At 37.1% G+C, this 15,371-nt stretch overlaps 2 protein-coding genes across 2 annotated transcripts in view; one reads left to right on the top strand and one right to left on the bottom strand.

Moving 5' to 3' along the window:
- Positions 1-5,669, top strand: part of LOC123513835 (chromatin assembly factor 1 p55 subunit) — a 27,045-nt gene extending 21,376 nt beyond the window's left edge. Inside the window, exon 12 of the mRNA XM_045271226.1 lies at positions 5,288-5,669. The gene's annotated coding sequence lies outside the window, so the exon portion shown is untranslated. The remainder of the gene's footprint in view (positions 1-5,287) is intronic.
- LOC123513834 (protein toll-like) overlaps positions 306-15,371 on the bottom strand; it is an 18,139-nt gene continuing 3,073 nt past the window's right edge. Inside the window, 6 exon segments of the mRNA XM_045271223.1 lie at positions 306-852; positions 3,312-3,578; positions 4,821-4,954; positions 5,798-5,945; positions 6,058-7,973; positions 7,976-8,366. Of these exon segments, the coding sequence (XP_045127158.1) occupies positions 649-852; positions 3,312-3,578; positions 4,821-4,954; positions 5,798-5,945; positions 6,058-7,973; positions 7,976-8,315 (3,009 nt within the window). The 5' untranslated portion in view covers positions 8,316-8,366 and the 3' untranslated portion in view covers positions 306-648.

Genomic DNA, 15,371 nt, shown 5'->3' with positions numbered 1-15,371 from the left:
ACTGTAACTGAATTTACCGGATAACGAAGTACCGTATAAGGAGGACTTACTGTACAATGTGTGTTTACTGTTTTAGGTTATAACAGGAGAATGAGGTGCTGAAATCTTCTCCCTAACTCCTTGGTACCTTTTTTTTTTTTCTCGTGTTCTCAGTATGGCATGTGTATCTTGCTTTTCATGATCACCCTTATATTATGTTCTCATACACAACAATAATTAATATGAAGTCCTTTACATTTGTTTTCAAATATTATGTTTTAATACTTGATAGACTTGTGGGATTCATACATATAATAAATAGGAAATTTTAAAAAATATTGATAAAATTTATTAAAGCATTATACAAAACTATATTTACAGTTTTGGTTTATACAAAATTCATTTGAACATTATTTGTCTTTGTATTAATAATACATTGCACGAGAGTTGAGCACTCACTTTTTACAGTACAAGAAAGTTTTGTGAATTGTTTGTCAGGTAAAGAAATTTCTTAACACCAGTGTCATTTATTGGTGTCCTGTGATAAGCACTGTCATTTTTTTTCCAATTAGCATCACATTTCACAATGTCTTTTAGTATCGCATTAGGCACCACTTGTTCATTTGGCATTTCCTAAGCAATACTCAACACAGTTGCTTGTTGCAACAGTTATGATCCTGCTTTACCATTTGCTTGCACCATTTGTAGCCCCTCAATTTTCTTGGTCTTTCTTCGTTTCTTGTATAAGAATTCCTGTGGGTGTGGCATGGCATATCGTAGGTTCTCCCAAAACCTGGGATGATCTGATTGTAGGTATGTTCTGGTAGAGAGGTACAGCTTGAGTTCCTCATCCATCTCTGATGCTGGAGGCACCTGTTGTAGGGAAAACGAAAGGTGGTGTTTGATTTCTGTGTCGGCATTATGGTGTGAAAGTTGTGTAATAAGGAGTTCAATCTTCCATAGATATCGTTATCATAGCACATCTCAATCATACTTGCATACCTAATATAAGAAAAGAATCATACACTATCAATGAACTTATGAAAATGTATTTAGTATTTTGTCATGATCATCTTTTCTAATTTTCATTAATGGTCTTGATTATCTATTTGTTTAAATAGACTTTTGAATCATCAGATTATTCTTTCATGTTTGAACTGACCTCAGACACAATTTACTTCACTAGCTAGATAAACAAAGGGGATGCCAAAGCATTGCAATGGTGGGACAGGCTTTTCTTGTCCACCTTCACAGCAACAAACACAAGTAGGCATTGATTAGTTTTCCTCCATTTTAATTTTAATTTTTTCTTGAAATCATGTGATCTTTCTAAAATTGAAATATATATTAGAGGAATCTGGAATTACAGAAGGTAAAAAGGACATAGTCCACAAAACAAAAATGGTGTGATGTAAAAATCTCTTTAGATAGGACATTATACAATAAGTACTCTTAAATATTATGGAGGTATTCATTTAATCATTTTTACTGTGTTTTGTAGTCCAGAGTGGTTACTCACTTTTTTTTTATTAAATAAGTTATTTCAAATCCAGGACAACCTCTGGGGCTGTATTAACAAAGATTCATTCATTTTATTTTAAAATTGGTGTAATCTTAAGAAGTCTTAAAAATGGGTCTCAGTCTTGGTCTAGATATAACGAGGAAATATAAAGTCAGTATGAAATGGTGTAAGACCAAAACAGCAAAAGCTTTTCTCAATTTTGTGTTAATTGTGCAATCGTTTTACACTTTTAATGAAATAACAAAAACCATAATTTATCATACATTTTGTAAAGATATGAGCACATAAATTTATGTATATGTATAAACAAATTCCATCTTAATGTTTACGGCCTTTTGCCGAGCTGTCCCACTCCTCCCACTAAGCAGTGCCTCATTTTCTACCATTTTTTATTGTTATAAAGGAGATGATGATTCATAAGGCTGAAAGAGCCATTATAGGAAACCCAGCTGAACCCATGGCAAGACTTTTCTTCCTCATACAGTTAGTATTATGAGGAAACATGCATCCTGACTGGGCTTCGCCATTCAGAAAAAGCTGGATGGGGCTCTATTACAAAGAAGGTAAATGGAAGACACTAATAATAAGACACAGGAAGATCCAAGATAATAATTGCTAGAGAGCTGCATTCCCTATTGGCTAGATAACACTGTATTTAATACTTTAATTTCTAGCAACGGCATATCACTTCTTCCCATGTGGCTTTCCAAGCTCTCCTTTACTTTCCTGTCAAGTCTGCCACCAATTACACTGCTGTAGGTGTAGTCTATCAAAGACTAAAGAGTCCCTCAGGTCATCTAGAACATCCTTGGCGGGCTGATAAATCTGAGTAATCAGGCTGGGGCTCCTTGGCAGTCAGCCAACTCTGTTAAATTGGTCTCTTTCTAAATCTCCATCTCTAGATATGTCTCAAATCTAAGATAAACTCTAAGACCAACTCACACAGTAAAGATCAAAATTAAGAATAAAAGTTCATCTGTGACAAATTTACGTAATTTACTTAAAATTTTTTTTAATATTGCCCCTGAGTTTCACCAATTTGAATTAGTAAATAAACTACGATAAATTGCAATAATTGTGTCTAGTAAAATATATTTGTACATAATAGAGCTCTAAAAAGTAATTTAATTTGTAGTGCTCACTAATATATTGGCCATTTATTCTTCTTTTGTGCATCACCTTATATATAACCTTTCACAGTGTGCTAGTCACTGCAAAAGTTCATTGCAAATTTGTATATTGTTTGGATTTCTATTAGAAATTTCTTTTAGCACTTCCATTAATGTAACGTACTTGATAGATTATTTTCAGCAATGAAATTATAGCACTAACCCTTTTTTACCACTTATGTTTTGGCATATTCTAACTTTCTTTCATGAATTATTGTCAACAACAGCACATGGATACAACCAGATTTAAATAACCAAGTTCTGAAAATTAACATTTTGTAAATTGTATGATTAAAGCACCACATAGTATTGGGAGAGCACAATTACTAACTGAAATGTTTCTCAACTTAGAGGAAAGTCTTTTGTCTTAATTTTTAAAGATTTTTTATACATAACCTGCATTAAAAAAAGGATAAAAACTTGTATATGAGATAATTTTGTCTCATTACTAGAGGTTATTGTTTATTTAAAGAAGAACCCTTACAAACAATTATAAAGTATTTTAGAATTCTTAGGAATACAGCATAGATAATAATAATAATTTGCAAATGACTAGGAATACTTAGGCTCCAGAAACCATGAAAAATATTAACATAAATAATATAAAAATTTCTTATAAAATAATAAGGATTTATACTCACCTGTCCCAAAACAATGACAATAATGTTCTTGCTTTTTTCTTTAAGTGCTTTAGAATGGGCAGTTTTAAATTCAATCTGTCCCCAAACATTTTCTATGAAGCTGGAAGACAGTATAACGATAGTCCTGTGGCTGTCCTCAATGCTTTGGTTAATCTGGTTCTGGATATAATCTCCAGCCACCCAGTCTCGGTAGTGGAGGCACACGCGGTACTTAGGCTCTCCACTCTCCAGCCCGGGAACCAACACATTGTTGACATATTCCTCATCCTAGTAATAAAACCAGATATGAATATATAATTTTTTGTATGGCTGTAACATTATGTTGCATGTTTGTTGTGAGGAAAACTGGTTAATGTTAATATTAGAGGAAAAGGTAAAGGAAAAGAATTGGCTAGTAATGGGGGAATAAAAGAAAAAGAAAGGTTTTCTACCATGGGCACCTCTGTTGAGGGGATTCCATGTAGGGGTGAAGCATTCAAGCTTTGATATGAATACAAGGCAGGTGGGTCTTAAACTTGTAGAAATGAATGTAAGAAATGTTTGATGAGTTTACTGTACCATCTAATAATCAACTTGTATGAGATCGAGTTTGAAGCTGGAGGGAGAAAACATTTATTTGACCGGTTTAGAAGAATAAGGCATCACACTTTCTGATTGTGTACTGCACATCTGCAGTAATTAGCCTATTGGCAGTTAGCATCTTGACACTAGACAGTGCCAGATTTTGTAAGTTTTGCTAGAAATTAAATACATTTTGGGGCAAGTTTTACAAGCTTACATATTTTACATTAATGCGTCTGAAACTTAAGTCAATTAATCTCATGATGTCTGATGGCATAAGACATCATTTGAGCCTCTATTCATTATTTCAGATGATATTCTTAAAACAGCTTATATTCTTTTAAGGCAAGCAATTTATCATTTTCTACTGACCTTAATGGATATATACCAATACATACTTTCATTTGAATATACCAAACAATAGGCAAAATCCATGTAATGTAAAGAAAATATAATTTTGTGTCACACTTAATTTTCCAGTACAGTAACTATATCCTCAGCTTGTGGCAGCAAGCCACAGCACCATTGTGCTGCTATATACCCATGGTAGAGACTCGTGGCCTCGTTCCTCACACAGCTTACTTTACTATGTCATACATCTGCCAGCAGGACATGATGGTGATTTCCATTATTTTTTTATCACTCACATATATCAAAATCAACATCTTTTTATTTTTACTTCCCATACTTACTGAAAAAAAAAGATAATTATCTATTTATGGCTTTATCTTATAATGCAATTAATAAAGCCTTACCATGCACCAATAAGTAAGAATAATAACATTCAGGTTATATTTTTTATTTTAAGTTAACTAAGTCACCCTTTTGCTCTGGGAAATCAGAGAAAATAAAAAAAAAGCTTAGTGCTGATAGGTGTCTACCACCCTAGCTGTGAACAGACAAATTGTTGAGCAACATAAGTTACCACAAACAATACTTTGTTCTCACTTGGTTAGAGTAGCTGATGAAGGCATCATATTTTTTCTTGTCTGCTTCTTCTTTGGCTATGATCCACAGACACATTTGATGAGTATAGAGCCATACCTTGATGTTTTGTTGATACTTGTACACACTTACAGTTCCTGTAAAGTTAATCAGAATTAACATCATTAGCTGAACTCTAGTTGAGTAAAAAGAGCTCCTGTTGTATACAAGTTTATGCAATTTATCAAGTGATCCCAAAGTTTTTATACATGGAACATTCACAATATTCACTTATTTAGAAGATATGTATATCTCTTGCTATTTCAATCATCTGTTGGTTAATTACTGGACTTAAGCTTGTAGGTATTGGTTGATGGTCTGGGGATCCAAGAAAGAAATGGTGAAAAGTTCTCTTTATTACCATATCTTGTGAAGTGTTTACGTGTCATTATCCAGGTTAAGTTTAATTCTAAATCCACTTTATGCTTCAGGTACTGTGGCAGTCTTGTCATGTGACTGAGTGACTGGTTGACTGGTGAATATGAAGGAGGAAAACAAGAAAATGTGAACTAAATGAGTGGACTGTTTACACTGAAATGAAGGGAGTTTTTGAGAATATCATCCGAAGACTAAGGGAGTTCTTGTTAATATAATGTACTCGTTTTTATATATCACTTGAAGGCATAAGGATTTGTTTTATATTTCTCCTTTGCATTAATCAAGAAGTAATTTTTGTGGATTGTAAATTGCTACTACAAGGAACTGAAATACCTAACAGGCTTGGGCATTGAGCCTGTTACTTTTGAATTAGAAATGAAATACCCTCATAGATACTTTAATATCAAATAAAATGTCCAACACTGAATTCAAAAACTTAATTTATATAACAATGATTTGCTTTGAAATCCTTCAGCTATATTGTATAGCAATTCCCATAAAGAAGAATAGTAAAAGGTGTGTTGGGATTAATTGTGCAAAAATGAAAAAAATGAAGTACCAACCTAAAACAAAGAACAAAACCAAGAAGACAGTGGTGGAAGCAATAGTGACAACCACCATGGGCTGCTGGATGGTCGGGCAGAGCTGCTCCTCTGTCAGGCTCAGGAGAGGCTCAGAATTGTCACACATGATGGGATGTGAATCAGCCATCTGCATGAGAGAACAGACATTTTTATGGAAATGCCTTTTTAAAAAAAAAAAAAAAATGGATCAATGTTTAGATTTTAAATTTCTTTTAAAAAGATTGTTCTGCTGCATATACCTTTCTGAGGGGATCCCTCAAGAAGTTGTAGAGGTCCAACAGCTGGCAATCACAGACCCATGGATTCCCACTAAGGCTCAAGGTGGGATTGGTTACATTCAGAAAGGCTATAAGAGATTTAGAGGAATGAATGAGAGCATTGCCACTAAGATCCAAAGCCTTTAGTCTTCTTGGCAAGTAACTTTCATTGATGAATTTGAGGGCATTGTGAGCCACTGTCAGATTCACTACATTGGAGTACTCAGGACTCTGAAGACCTTCCAGACTGGCGATAAAGTTGTTCTTCAAGTTAAGGGTGACTGAATAGTTACCTAGTGGTAAATAAGCTTTTAGTGGAGGAATTGCCTGTAATCTTTGCTGAATACATTCCATAAAGAACATATTGTCATGGGGCCTTGTAATACAGGTGCAGGATGTAGGGCATTCCTCTCTGTTACAGACAAGTGTGCTCAAGTCTACAGTCATAACAAATTTCTGGACACTTTTGTCATCTGGCATAGAGCATTTGACATCAGCTTTATCAACAACATTCAGCTGGACATCACCTTCAGAGATCTTGCCTTGCAACCACAGAGCAAAGTTATAAAGACTGCAGTCACAAATCAAAGGATTATCTTTTAATTCAATTTTAATGACTTGTGAGGGTAAAGCTTGTGGCAGTTCTTGTAGGTTTGCCCAAGGAGCATCACTTGGATCAGCAGTAGTATCAGAACTAAATAAAAATCCATAATAATCTAAGTATTCAATGCTATTATTCTTCAAATCCAGATGCTTCAACTTCTTCAGGTTTCTCAGAGCATGAGGTATATTTTGGATTCTGTTGCTCTGTAGAAAAAGATAAGTTAAGTTGACTTGGTCTGAGAAAGGAAACTGTTCCACCAGAATCTGCCGTGCTTGTGGCTCGCTTGTTCTGGGTGAGAGAGAAAGACTATTTCTATTGAGTTTTAGGATGCTTAGAGCTGTAGCAGGATGAGGAAAAACAGTACTCTTCAATTCACTCAAATGATTATTTGAAAGGTCAATTTCCACTAAAGATTCACAGTTTTTGAAAATCTTGTCAGGCAGATCAGTAAGACTGGTGTTTGCCAGGTTAAGTATCTTCATTTTGTGCTGGTGGTCAAAGCTCCCAGGTGGCAGACTCTTGATAGGGTTATTTTGCAGTGACAGTTTCTCAAGGTTTGTTAGATCTTTAAAGGCACCATCAGGAATATTCTTGAGAACATTTTGTTGCATCATTAGAATCGTTAGGTTCTCCTGCCCATGAAATAATTCTTCAGGAATCTCTTTTATTTCATTTTTATCAAAATCTAAATCACTTATGTTCTTTGACTTACTGAAAAGCTCTGAAGGAAGGGATTGAAGTTTGTTATAGTGTATATGGAAAGATTGCAGTTCAGGGCAGTTGTGAAATAAGTCTGGTGGTAAGGATTCAATATCATTAAACTTCATGAATAAATGTTGTAGTTTTGGAAGATACTTAAAAGTATCTGAAGTCACATTGGTTATTCCATTAAATGACAGCTCTAATTTGGAAACCATAGGTGTATTAGTAAAGAGCTTTGGGTTGATCTCCTTTAGATTATTGCCATACAATCTTAAGACAGTCAAATTTGAAAGATTAAAAAATATATTTTCAGGTATGCTTTCAAATTTATTATTCAATAAATTAATTGTTTTGAGCTTTGGTGTATGTGCAAATAAAGCTTCAGGAAGTGCAGGCATAGCATTTTGTGAGAAAAGGAAGTGTTCCAGGTTTGGAGTTGCTTTAAGGACGTCTGGATGTAATGAAGTGAACAAATTGTGCTTTAATTGTAAGATCTGAAGATTAACAAGTCCGTCCAGGTGCCAGGTTTTAAGTTCCAAATCTTTTCGTGTCCCAATATTTTTAAAAGTCATTTCCAAAATCTTTTTGGGTGTACTCCAAGCTGAGTAAAGATCTCACTGAATGAGACATTTGGTAACGGACATCGCTGGAATGCCACATATTGAACTGTGGAAAAATTGCATCCTTGGTGGTGGGTGAAGTACATCTGTGGAGCTAAGTGGTGACACTGGTAGGTCAGAGCACTCTCTTCGGCATTTTTATAGTTAGATAATTTTAAGGAGTACGTCTGTTCTTCAGGTGTAAATGGGATTGGGCAATAAGTACTCTTAAAATTTTTGAAGCAGTTGGGGCAGGCAGAGGAGAGTGTGGTGGCCAGCGTCAGGACGGCTAGCCACAGCCACAGGGCAGCCATGGCTTGATGTTCACCCGCCATAGAGCTTTGCAACAATTATAGCTGTCTGACCCTCGGTGCCTTGTCCATTATCTGTGGAACGTAGAAGAAAACCATGAAGTGTTTAACATGATAGTGGCAATTTTATATAAAGAAAAATCTTTAATAGTAGTACCTAGATGAAGGGATTCAAGAAAAACCGTGGTATATTACTACTACTACTACTACTACTGTTATTAATAATGGTAATAGTAATAATAATAATAATAATAATAATAATAATAATAATAATAATAATAATAATAATAATATCTTCAATCCTTGCGCCGTTTGGCTGGCAAGTTAATACATACTTCGCAGCGCTTATTCGGATAAGTTCGGGAACGAGTCTGCGAGGAAAGGTTAGCAAGAATGTATCACGTTACTTCGAAAAGGAGCCCCTGAAATTTAGAGCTTACAAATTAACATTTTCATAAGGAACTGCAAATAAACCAGTCTTAGAAATAATGATATGATATATCACCATTAAACATGTGTATTATCCTAAAGATAAAGCAAAACAAATAGAGTCGATAAGAATGGCAGCGAGGGATGTTAGAATAACTCTCTCTCTCTCTCTCTCAGCATGATGCAGCAAACCAACCAAATGTCGACGAAACTTATCAATATGGTACAAGTCTTAACACAAAAATAATCTCTACCGTCGCTAGACATGCAGAAGTGACGTATCACGTGACACACCAAGAGACACCTAATAATGATTCATACACACGAACGGAAACGCCAACAAGGTCTACCTAAAAACTCGATTCACTTAAAAGGTTACGCCAAAAGAAACCATGACAAAAAAAAAAAAAAAAAAAGAAATGAAGACGATACATGCGGCGCTGCAAATCCTGATACTTGAGAGACGGGGAAAGAAGTGAAGAGACGTGATGACAGCTCTCGAAGCACTTCCTTCTGGACTGACATCACTGCCTCCGGGATAGTGAAGGCTACGGCCGCCCCTAACAACACGCCACACACACACACACACACACACACTCTCTCTCTCTCTCTCCTCGTCCCCACCATCCTCCCAGCGCACTCCACCTTCCCTCATGGCGCCGCGGGGGCGCGAGCTATGAATTGCCTGACCGCCGTTGTTGTGGTATGTTGCAGCTGATGTATGAGAACTCTACTCTTTATTATGAGGATCCTTGTGTATATCTACTGCATCTGTTGTCATTATGTTTTTGTTTTTGTTTTTATTTACAAATCGACCAGCTGAGATATCGAAATACATAAATTAGTTTCGTTTAGCTTACCGTGGCTAGACGAGTTGTCAAATCTTTCACCTGATCTGGTACTCGTTCTTCCAAAAAGTATAAATTCAAACATATGAAAAGGTAAATCACACATCTCACTTCAAATTAGATACGTAACTCACTCTCTCACCCTAAAACAGGCACACTAATGTATGCATTGGACACTATTTTTATACTAATAGGAAGGAACCAGATGTATTTTTCTATATATCTACTTTTATCTTGCGTCTTGCAGTGACTTGCATAAAGAAAACTTGTAACACCTGATCCCCTCCCTGCCTCACCCTCTCTCACTCGTTCCCTTCTCTCTCTTGTCCCCACACCGCGCCTCCCTTTCTTTCTTCACCTGCAGCGCCTGTCTGTCTGGGACTCAGTTATGACCTGCATTGTAAAGACCTGACAGTAGTAGTAGTAGTAGTAGTAGTAGTAGTAGTAGTAGTAGTAGTAGTAGTAGTAGTAGTAGTAGTAGTAGTACTAGTAGTAGTAGTAGCAGTTGTAGTAGTAGTAGTAGTAGTAGTGGTAGTAGTAGTAGTAGTAATAATAATAATAATAATAATAATAATAATAATAATAATTATTATTATTATTATTATTATTATTATTATTAGTAGTAATAGTAGTAGTAACAATAATAATAATAATAATAATAATAATAATAATAATAATAATAATAATAATACAAAACTTTATTACTACTACTACTACTACTACTACAAATATGATTACTACAACTGCTTATACTATTAGTCAGTATTTACAAAGAAACAGAATTAGAATTTCAAACAGAATGTGAATTCCATTAGAGAGAGAGAGAGAGAGAGAGAGAGAGAGAGAGAGAGAGAGAGAGAGAGAGAGAGAGAGAGAGAGAGAGAGAGACAGACAGACAGACATCATTATTATCACTCAATAAAAATCTCTCTCTCTCTCTCTCTCTCTCTCTCTCTCTCTTACACATACACGTACACCATCCTTTTATTAGTCACACACAAAGACTCACAGGACATCCTTTCCTGTAATCTTTAGTCAACTCGCGTCGTGTGTGTGTGTGTGTGTGTGTGTGTGTGTGTGTGTGTGTGTGTGTGTGTGTGTGTGTGTGTGTGTGTGTGTATGGTGTCGGGTTGGGCGCTCCACGCACATCATAGTCGTGAAGAAAAGTCTTAACCTTTTTTTTTTCTGAGCTGATGCACAAATAGAGAATGCTAATCAATAATTTGCTTATTATTTTATTTTTATTGTTATTTTTGCAGTGCCTCAGTCTGTGTCATACCACAACCTTCAAAATGATGTAGTTGAAGTTACACGTTTATTAGGTACGGTTCTAGTGACAGATTAACACGATTTGCATATTAGTGTGAACCCAATGAGAGCCCAGCTACTCGTCTCCGTGCTCTTTGAAAACAGTGGAGTGAGAAAGCAAAGCGTTTCAGAATACGGACCTTAGTTGACGACAGGCCACAAGTTGCAATGTCACGACGCGCGTCACAACTCCCACTAAAATTAGGCATTTCAACACTTCGCTTCCGGAAACACTACCGCAAGTTGCAAAGCGCTGCCATTACCGTAACTTGGCTCGAAACACGTCGCGGACACTCTACGGAGGCTACAGGTTACTATTCCCAGATGGTGTGAACGACTGCTATTACTACTACTACTACTACTACTACTACTACTACTACTACTACTACTCTTTTAAAACTAAAATGGCAACACTATGAATATTTATCGAAGTATTTCTCTTTCTACGTAATTATTCATGTTACATATTGAGTCCTTTATGTCACGGTCATTACCAGTACACACACACACACACACACACACACACACACACCCCTGTCTCTCTCTCTCTCTCTTTCTCTCAGGATGCTACTCTGGCTGGATAGATGAGCGTCTCCGAATATGAAAGAGTAAAGTTCATCCATATCACATCGTATGGCGCAAGTATGTACACATACAAAGGTGGCGTGTCTCAAGATCGCGGCCACGCTTATCTTGTTTTGAATTTTGAACGTTACAGGAGGCCGAGGATGCTGGGCTTAAAATAAATTGGGAAGGGAAGGGCTTAAATGTCAGCGTGAGAGGTCATGATAGTGTCGGGGTCGTGGTAAGGGAGAAGTCATGGTCGTACTACATAGCTAAGTAGGACATGAAGTGACTCAGAGCAGCTGGTGTAGGTATAGACAGGTCAAGTGCAACAAGGAAGGCAGGTGACACGGACTACATTTTCTTTTTATCCTTTCCTATTCTTACATTCACATGACGATACTTCAGTTCCGTGTGTCAAACGTAAAAGTATCTAGAGTATTTTTAAACATACGAGTCAAGTCACTCTTATTTTCTCTTCCTAACTGTCACTGGGCCGCTGTTTTGACATAGTCTGATCTGAAACACTCTTATTTTCTCTTCCAGTTGACAAAGAAACTAGTTAGAAGAATGTACGAAATATATTCTATCTGTCAATGAAGTGCATCAGTTTTGAAATAGAAGTAAATGAGACCTTTATTTTCATCAATAGTTGTCAAAGAAGCTGCGGTAGAATATATATGAGGTACTCTTGTTATACCACCGAGGTTCTTTCGTGCTAATACTTGAGCAGCCAGATGGCGTAAGAAGGGGTTAGCTTGCTCATCTCTCGCTGTAGACAACACGGGATTCAAATATACTCTCAATAGCTGATAATAATAAAGAGACTGTAAACCAGGGGTTCTCAACCTTGAGTTCGCAAAACCCAAGGGGTTCACAAGAAGATTTCCAGGAGTACTTAGGTGGCTGATGTAATAATATACTTTGCAGTACCACTGCATATTGAGTTAGTGTCCGTCACTAAATTAACATTCCACGGATACTTTGATGGCTGATCTAATAATATCCTTTGCAGTAGCATTGCATGTCGTGTTAGTAATAACTCACTAAGTTAACATTCTGTTCGATGTCAGATGACAGGGAGTTCGGATAGATGATCTTCTAACTCAGGGGCTCTTAACGAGAAAATGGTTGAGAATCCCTGTTCTAACCTTTATGGGTTTGAGAATCTAGACTATATGGGATCCTAACCTACCCTGAATAACTGATATCAATAGAAAAAAATGATGTGGAGGAAGAAGAAATAAAAATAAAAATATAATAAGGTCACAAGAAAAAAAAAAAAACTATTATTCATGGAACTTCTACTGATTGAACGGAGTGATTATGTATAAAGAAAAAAATGTATGAAAAAAATCAGTTGCGTGTAGTGCAGGAAGACGAACAAAGCAGTGAGAAGTGATATCAAGGCATTTAGTTACCACAATCATCGTAGTGACCATGAGAGACATTCAGTTATCACTGTGAGGAGGCAGGGCAGCCAGTTACCATTGCTGTATATTTAGTCACAATGTATCATTTTATACGTCGGGTTAAGAATTGTGCTGTTTCATAAATGTAATGAGTATTTGGTTAGTTTGCTGCTTCATGCTTTGAGAGAGAGAGAGAGAGAGAGAGAGAGAGAGTATGGCGGAAAGAGAAGATAAGAAGAATGTGTGTGTTAACATGACTGCTGAGCGCGCGCGCGTCTCTCTCTGTGTGTGTGTGTGTGTGTGTGTGTGTGTGTGTGTCCTGAGTAAGATTATTTTTCCTAGTGTTGGTTGGCTCAGTTTGTTTTTCTTACTTTCTATTTTCTCTTCAATGTACTTAATTCTTATATATTAATTTTTGTTTTCCAATCACTTCACTTATTTATCTTTCACCCTAATTGAGCGAGAGATTTCAATACAGATGGCTTCGTGGCGCTTTGTTTATTTAGTGCATCATTTACATCAAACACACTTATGAATTAGCTTGGTGGTTGTGGTGGTGGTGGTGTGTGTGTGTGTGTGTGTGTGTGTGTGTGTGTGTGTGTGTGTGTGTGTGTGTGTGTGTGTGTGCTATATACTGCAGTGCTCATTTATCCTGTTACCAGCGCCATATGATCTCGTTGTTCCACCACATCATCAATCAATCACTCAGTCAGTCAGGCATTCAGTCAACCATAAGGACTCAGTAAACTCAGTACTCAAACCAATCAATATGTATTCTTCTAACTGCTTAGGAATTTAATCGTGTATACATTTCTTCGCTTTCAGAATCTGTGTAGTATGTTATGTACGGTTTATTTACATGCATGCGAAAGATGAGTGCGTGGAGAAGAGGATGCTATAGACTCACGAGAAAGGAAGACTAATTGTGGAGGGATTTAAACACATGCACTTATTTGCCATTAAAATCTCTGTATAGTCTATAGTTTCCTGTCTGATCATGTGTAGAGAAGGGAGGAGTGCGTGGGGAGGAGGATGCTGGAAATGAACCGGCTGAAAAGGAAGAGGAATACCAAGAAGGTTTATGAATACAATAGAGACATGCAGGTGGGATGGTGATAACAAATGCAAAAAGACATGCAGCTACTGTAAGGCAGGGACCGTTGACGCGCTGTTGGGATTCCCAACTGGAGCAGCAAAAAGTTTAGATCTGTTGATAATACCGAGGACATACTTCATTTATATTTATTTCCGTGTTTACATAAAGGAAGTCATGTTCGCATCACAAAGTTTGACGGCTATGTTTCGGTTTTCATAACAGACGCCAAGCCAGTTCTAATCCATTTTTTTTTACGGTAAGGCCTATAGCGCCTGTAGGCACACTTGAAGAGTGTATGGGAAGCGCTGTTCAGCTTCCGCCCATTAGTGGCGCAGGCAATTTTATTTATAGTGGTACCCATATTAGGGCCCATATCATCTCCGAAGCTCATCTTGGGTGTAACCATCTAGAACCTGGGTATCATGGTGATATGTAGGTAACTTTAATCCACTCGACATATGGCAAAGTGATTTAAGGTTGTACGTGGTGGGATTCGAACCTACACGTGGACGTCTGCCCGATCCCACGCTCACCACCTTATCCACTACGTGAATGCACTGAACCAATGTAAGTGTTTGTAATTGATGGTTATCGCGCGTGTTGACTTTAAGACTGTTAAGACCAAGTCATTAGCTCCGAGTTATAGTTTTTACTTCCTTAATTAACTAACACATTGCGTGGTGTTCAAGACTATTTTCTACACTAATCACCAAAACTCAGCTATGGCCTCGTCTTCCAAATCTAGCCTTAATTATTCTATGTCCTTTAGCTTAAATTTGCCACTACAGCTTATTGCAAACATCCTTGGAAAAGATTAAAGGTCTGGTGCTGTTTACCCTTCATCCGTGTCGTTTCCAAAGCCTACACAATAAAGGTACAATGGTCTCTATAAAAGCATTTTTGCTGCATGATCACCGACAGATAATTTCCTCTGACGAAGGTTTCTTCTAACTTAAGCGTGGAAGGAACACGTCACGGAGAACAAACTGACATAAAACGGAAACGCTCCTTGTGTAACGCCTGCCCAGCCCTGTGACCGGCAGTGGCAGTGTGACACTACTTCATTCCAGTGACCTCACTCACATACAGGGAGAGGTGTGAACTATTACAACACTTTTTTGACTTTTAGTGGTATCTTTCGAAATTATGCTCTGAGCTTGCCTAATGTTTGATCAAGCTTACGTTTGAAGAGAATTGCAACTAGAAGGTCACGGTCGCAATGGTGCATCGATGAATGACCTAGAAGAGCAATAGGTACCAGTGACAGCGAGTCTCGTTAAAGCTGACACTGAAAGGAATGCCAGCAAGGGAGTACTTCAGTGACGCCTCCACCAAGACCGTGACAGCAGACTAACAAGATGAGATGCAGGCTACTACACTGTTAGGTCACAAGTGCCTTCACACACAGGTTAGCTTTTTTTTT

This window comes from Portunus trituberculatus, chromosome 37, assembly GCF_017591435.1.
Source record: "Portunus trituberculatus isolate SZX2019 chromosome 37, ASM1759143v1, whole genome shotgun sequence".
Classification (NCBI taxonomy): domain Eukaryota; kingdom Metazoa; phylum Arthropoda; class Malacostraca; order Decapoda; family Portunidae; genus Portunus; species Portunus trituberculatus.
Note: the sequence above shows the minus strand (reverse complement) of the source record. Positions and strands in the feature narration are given on the sequence as shown.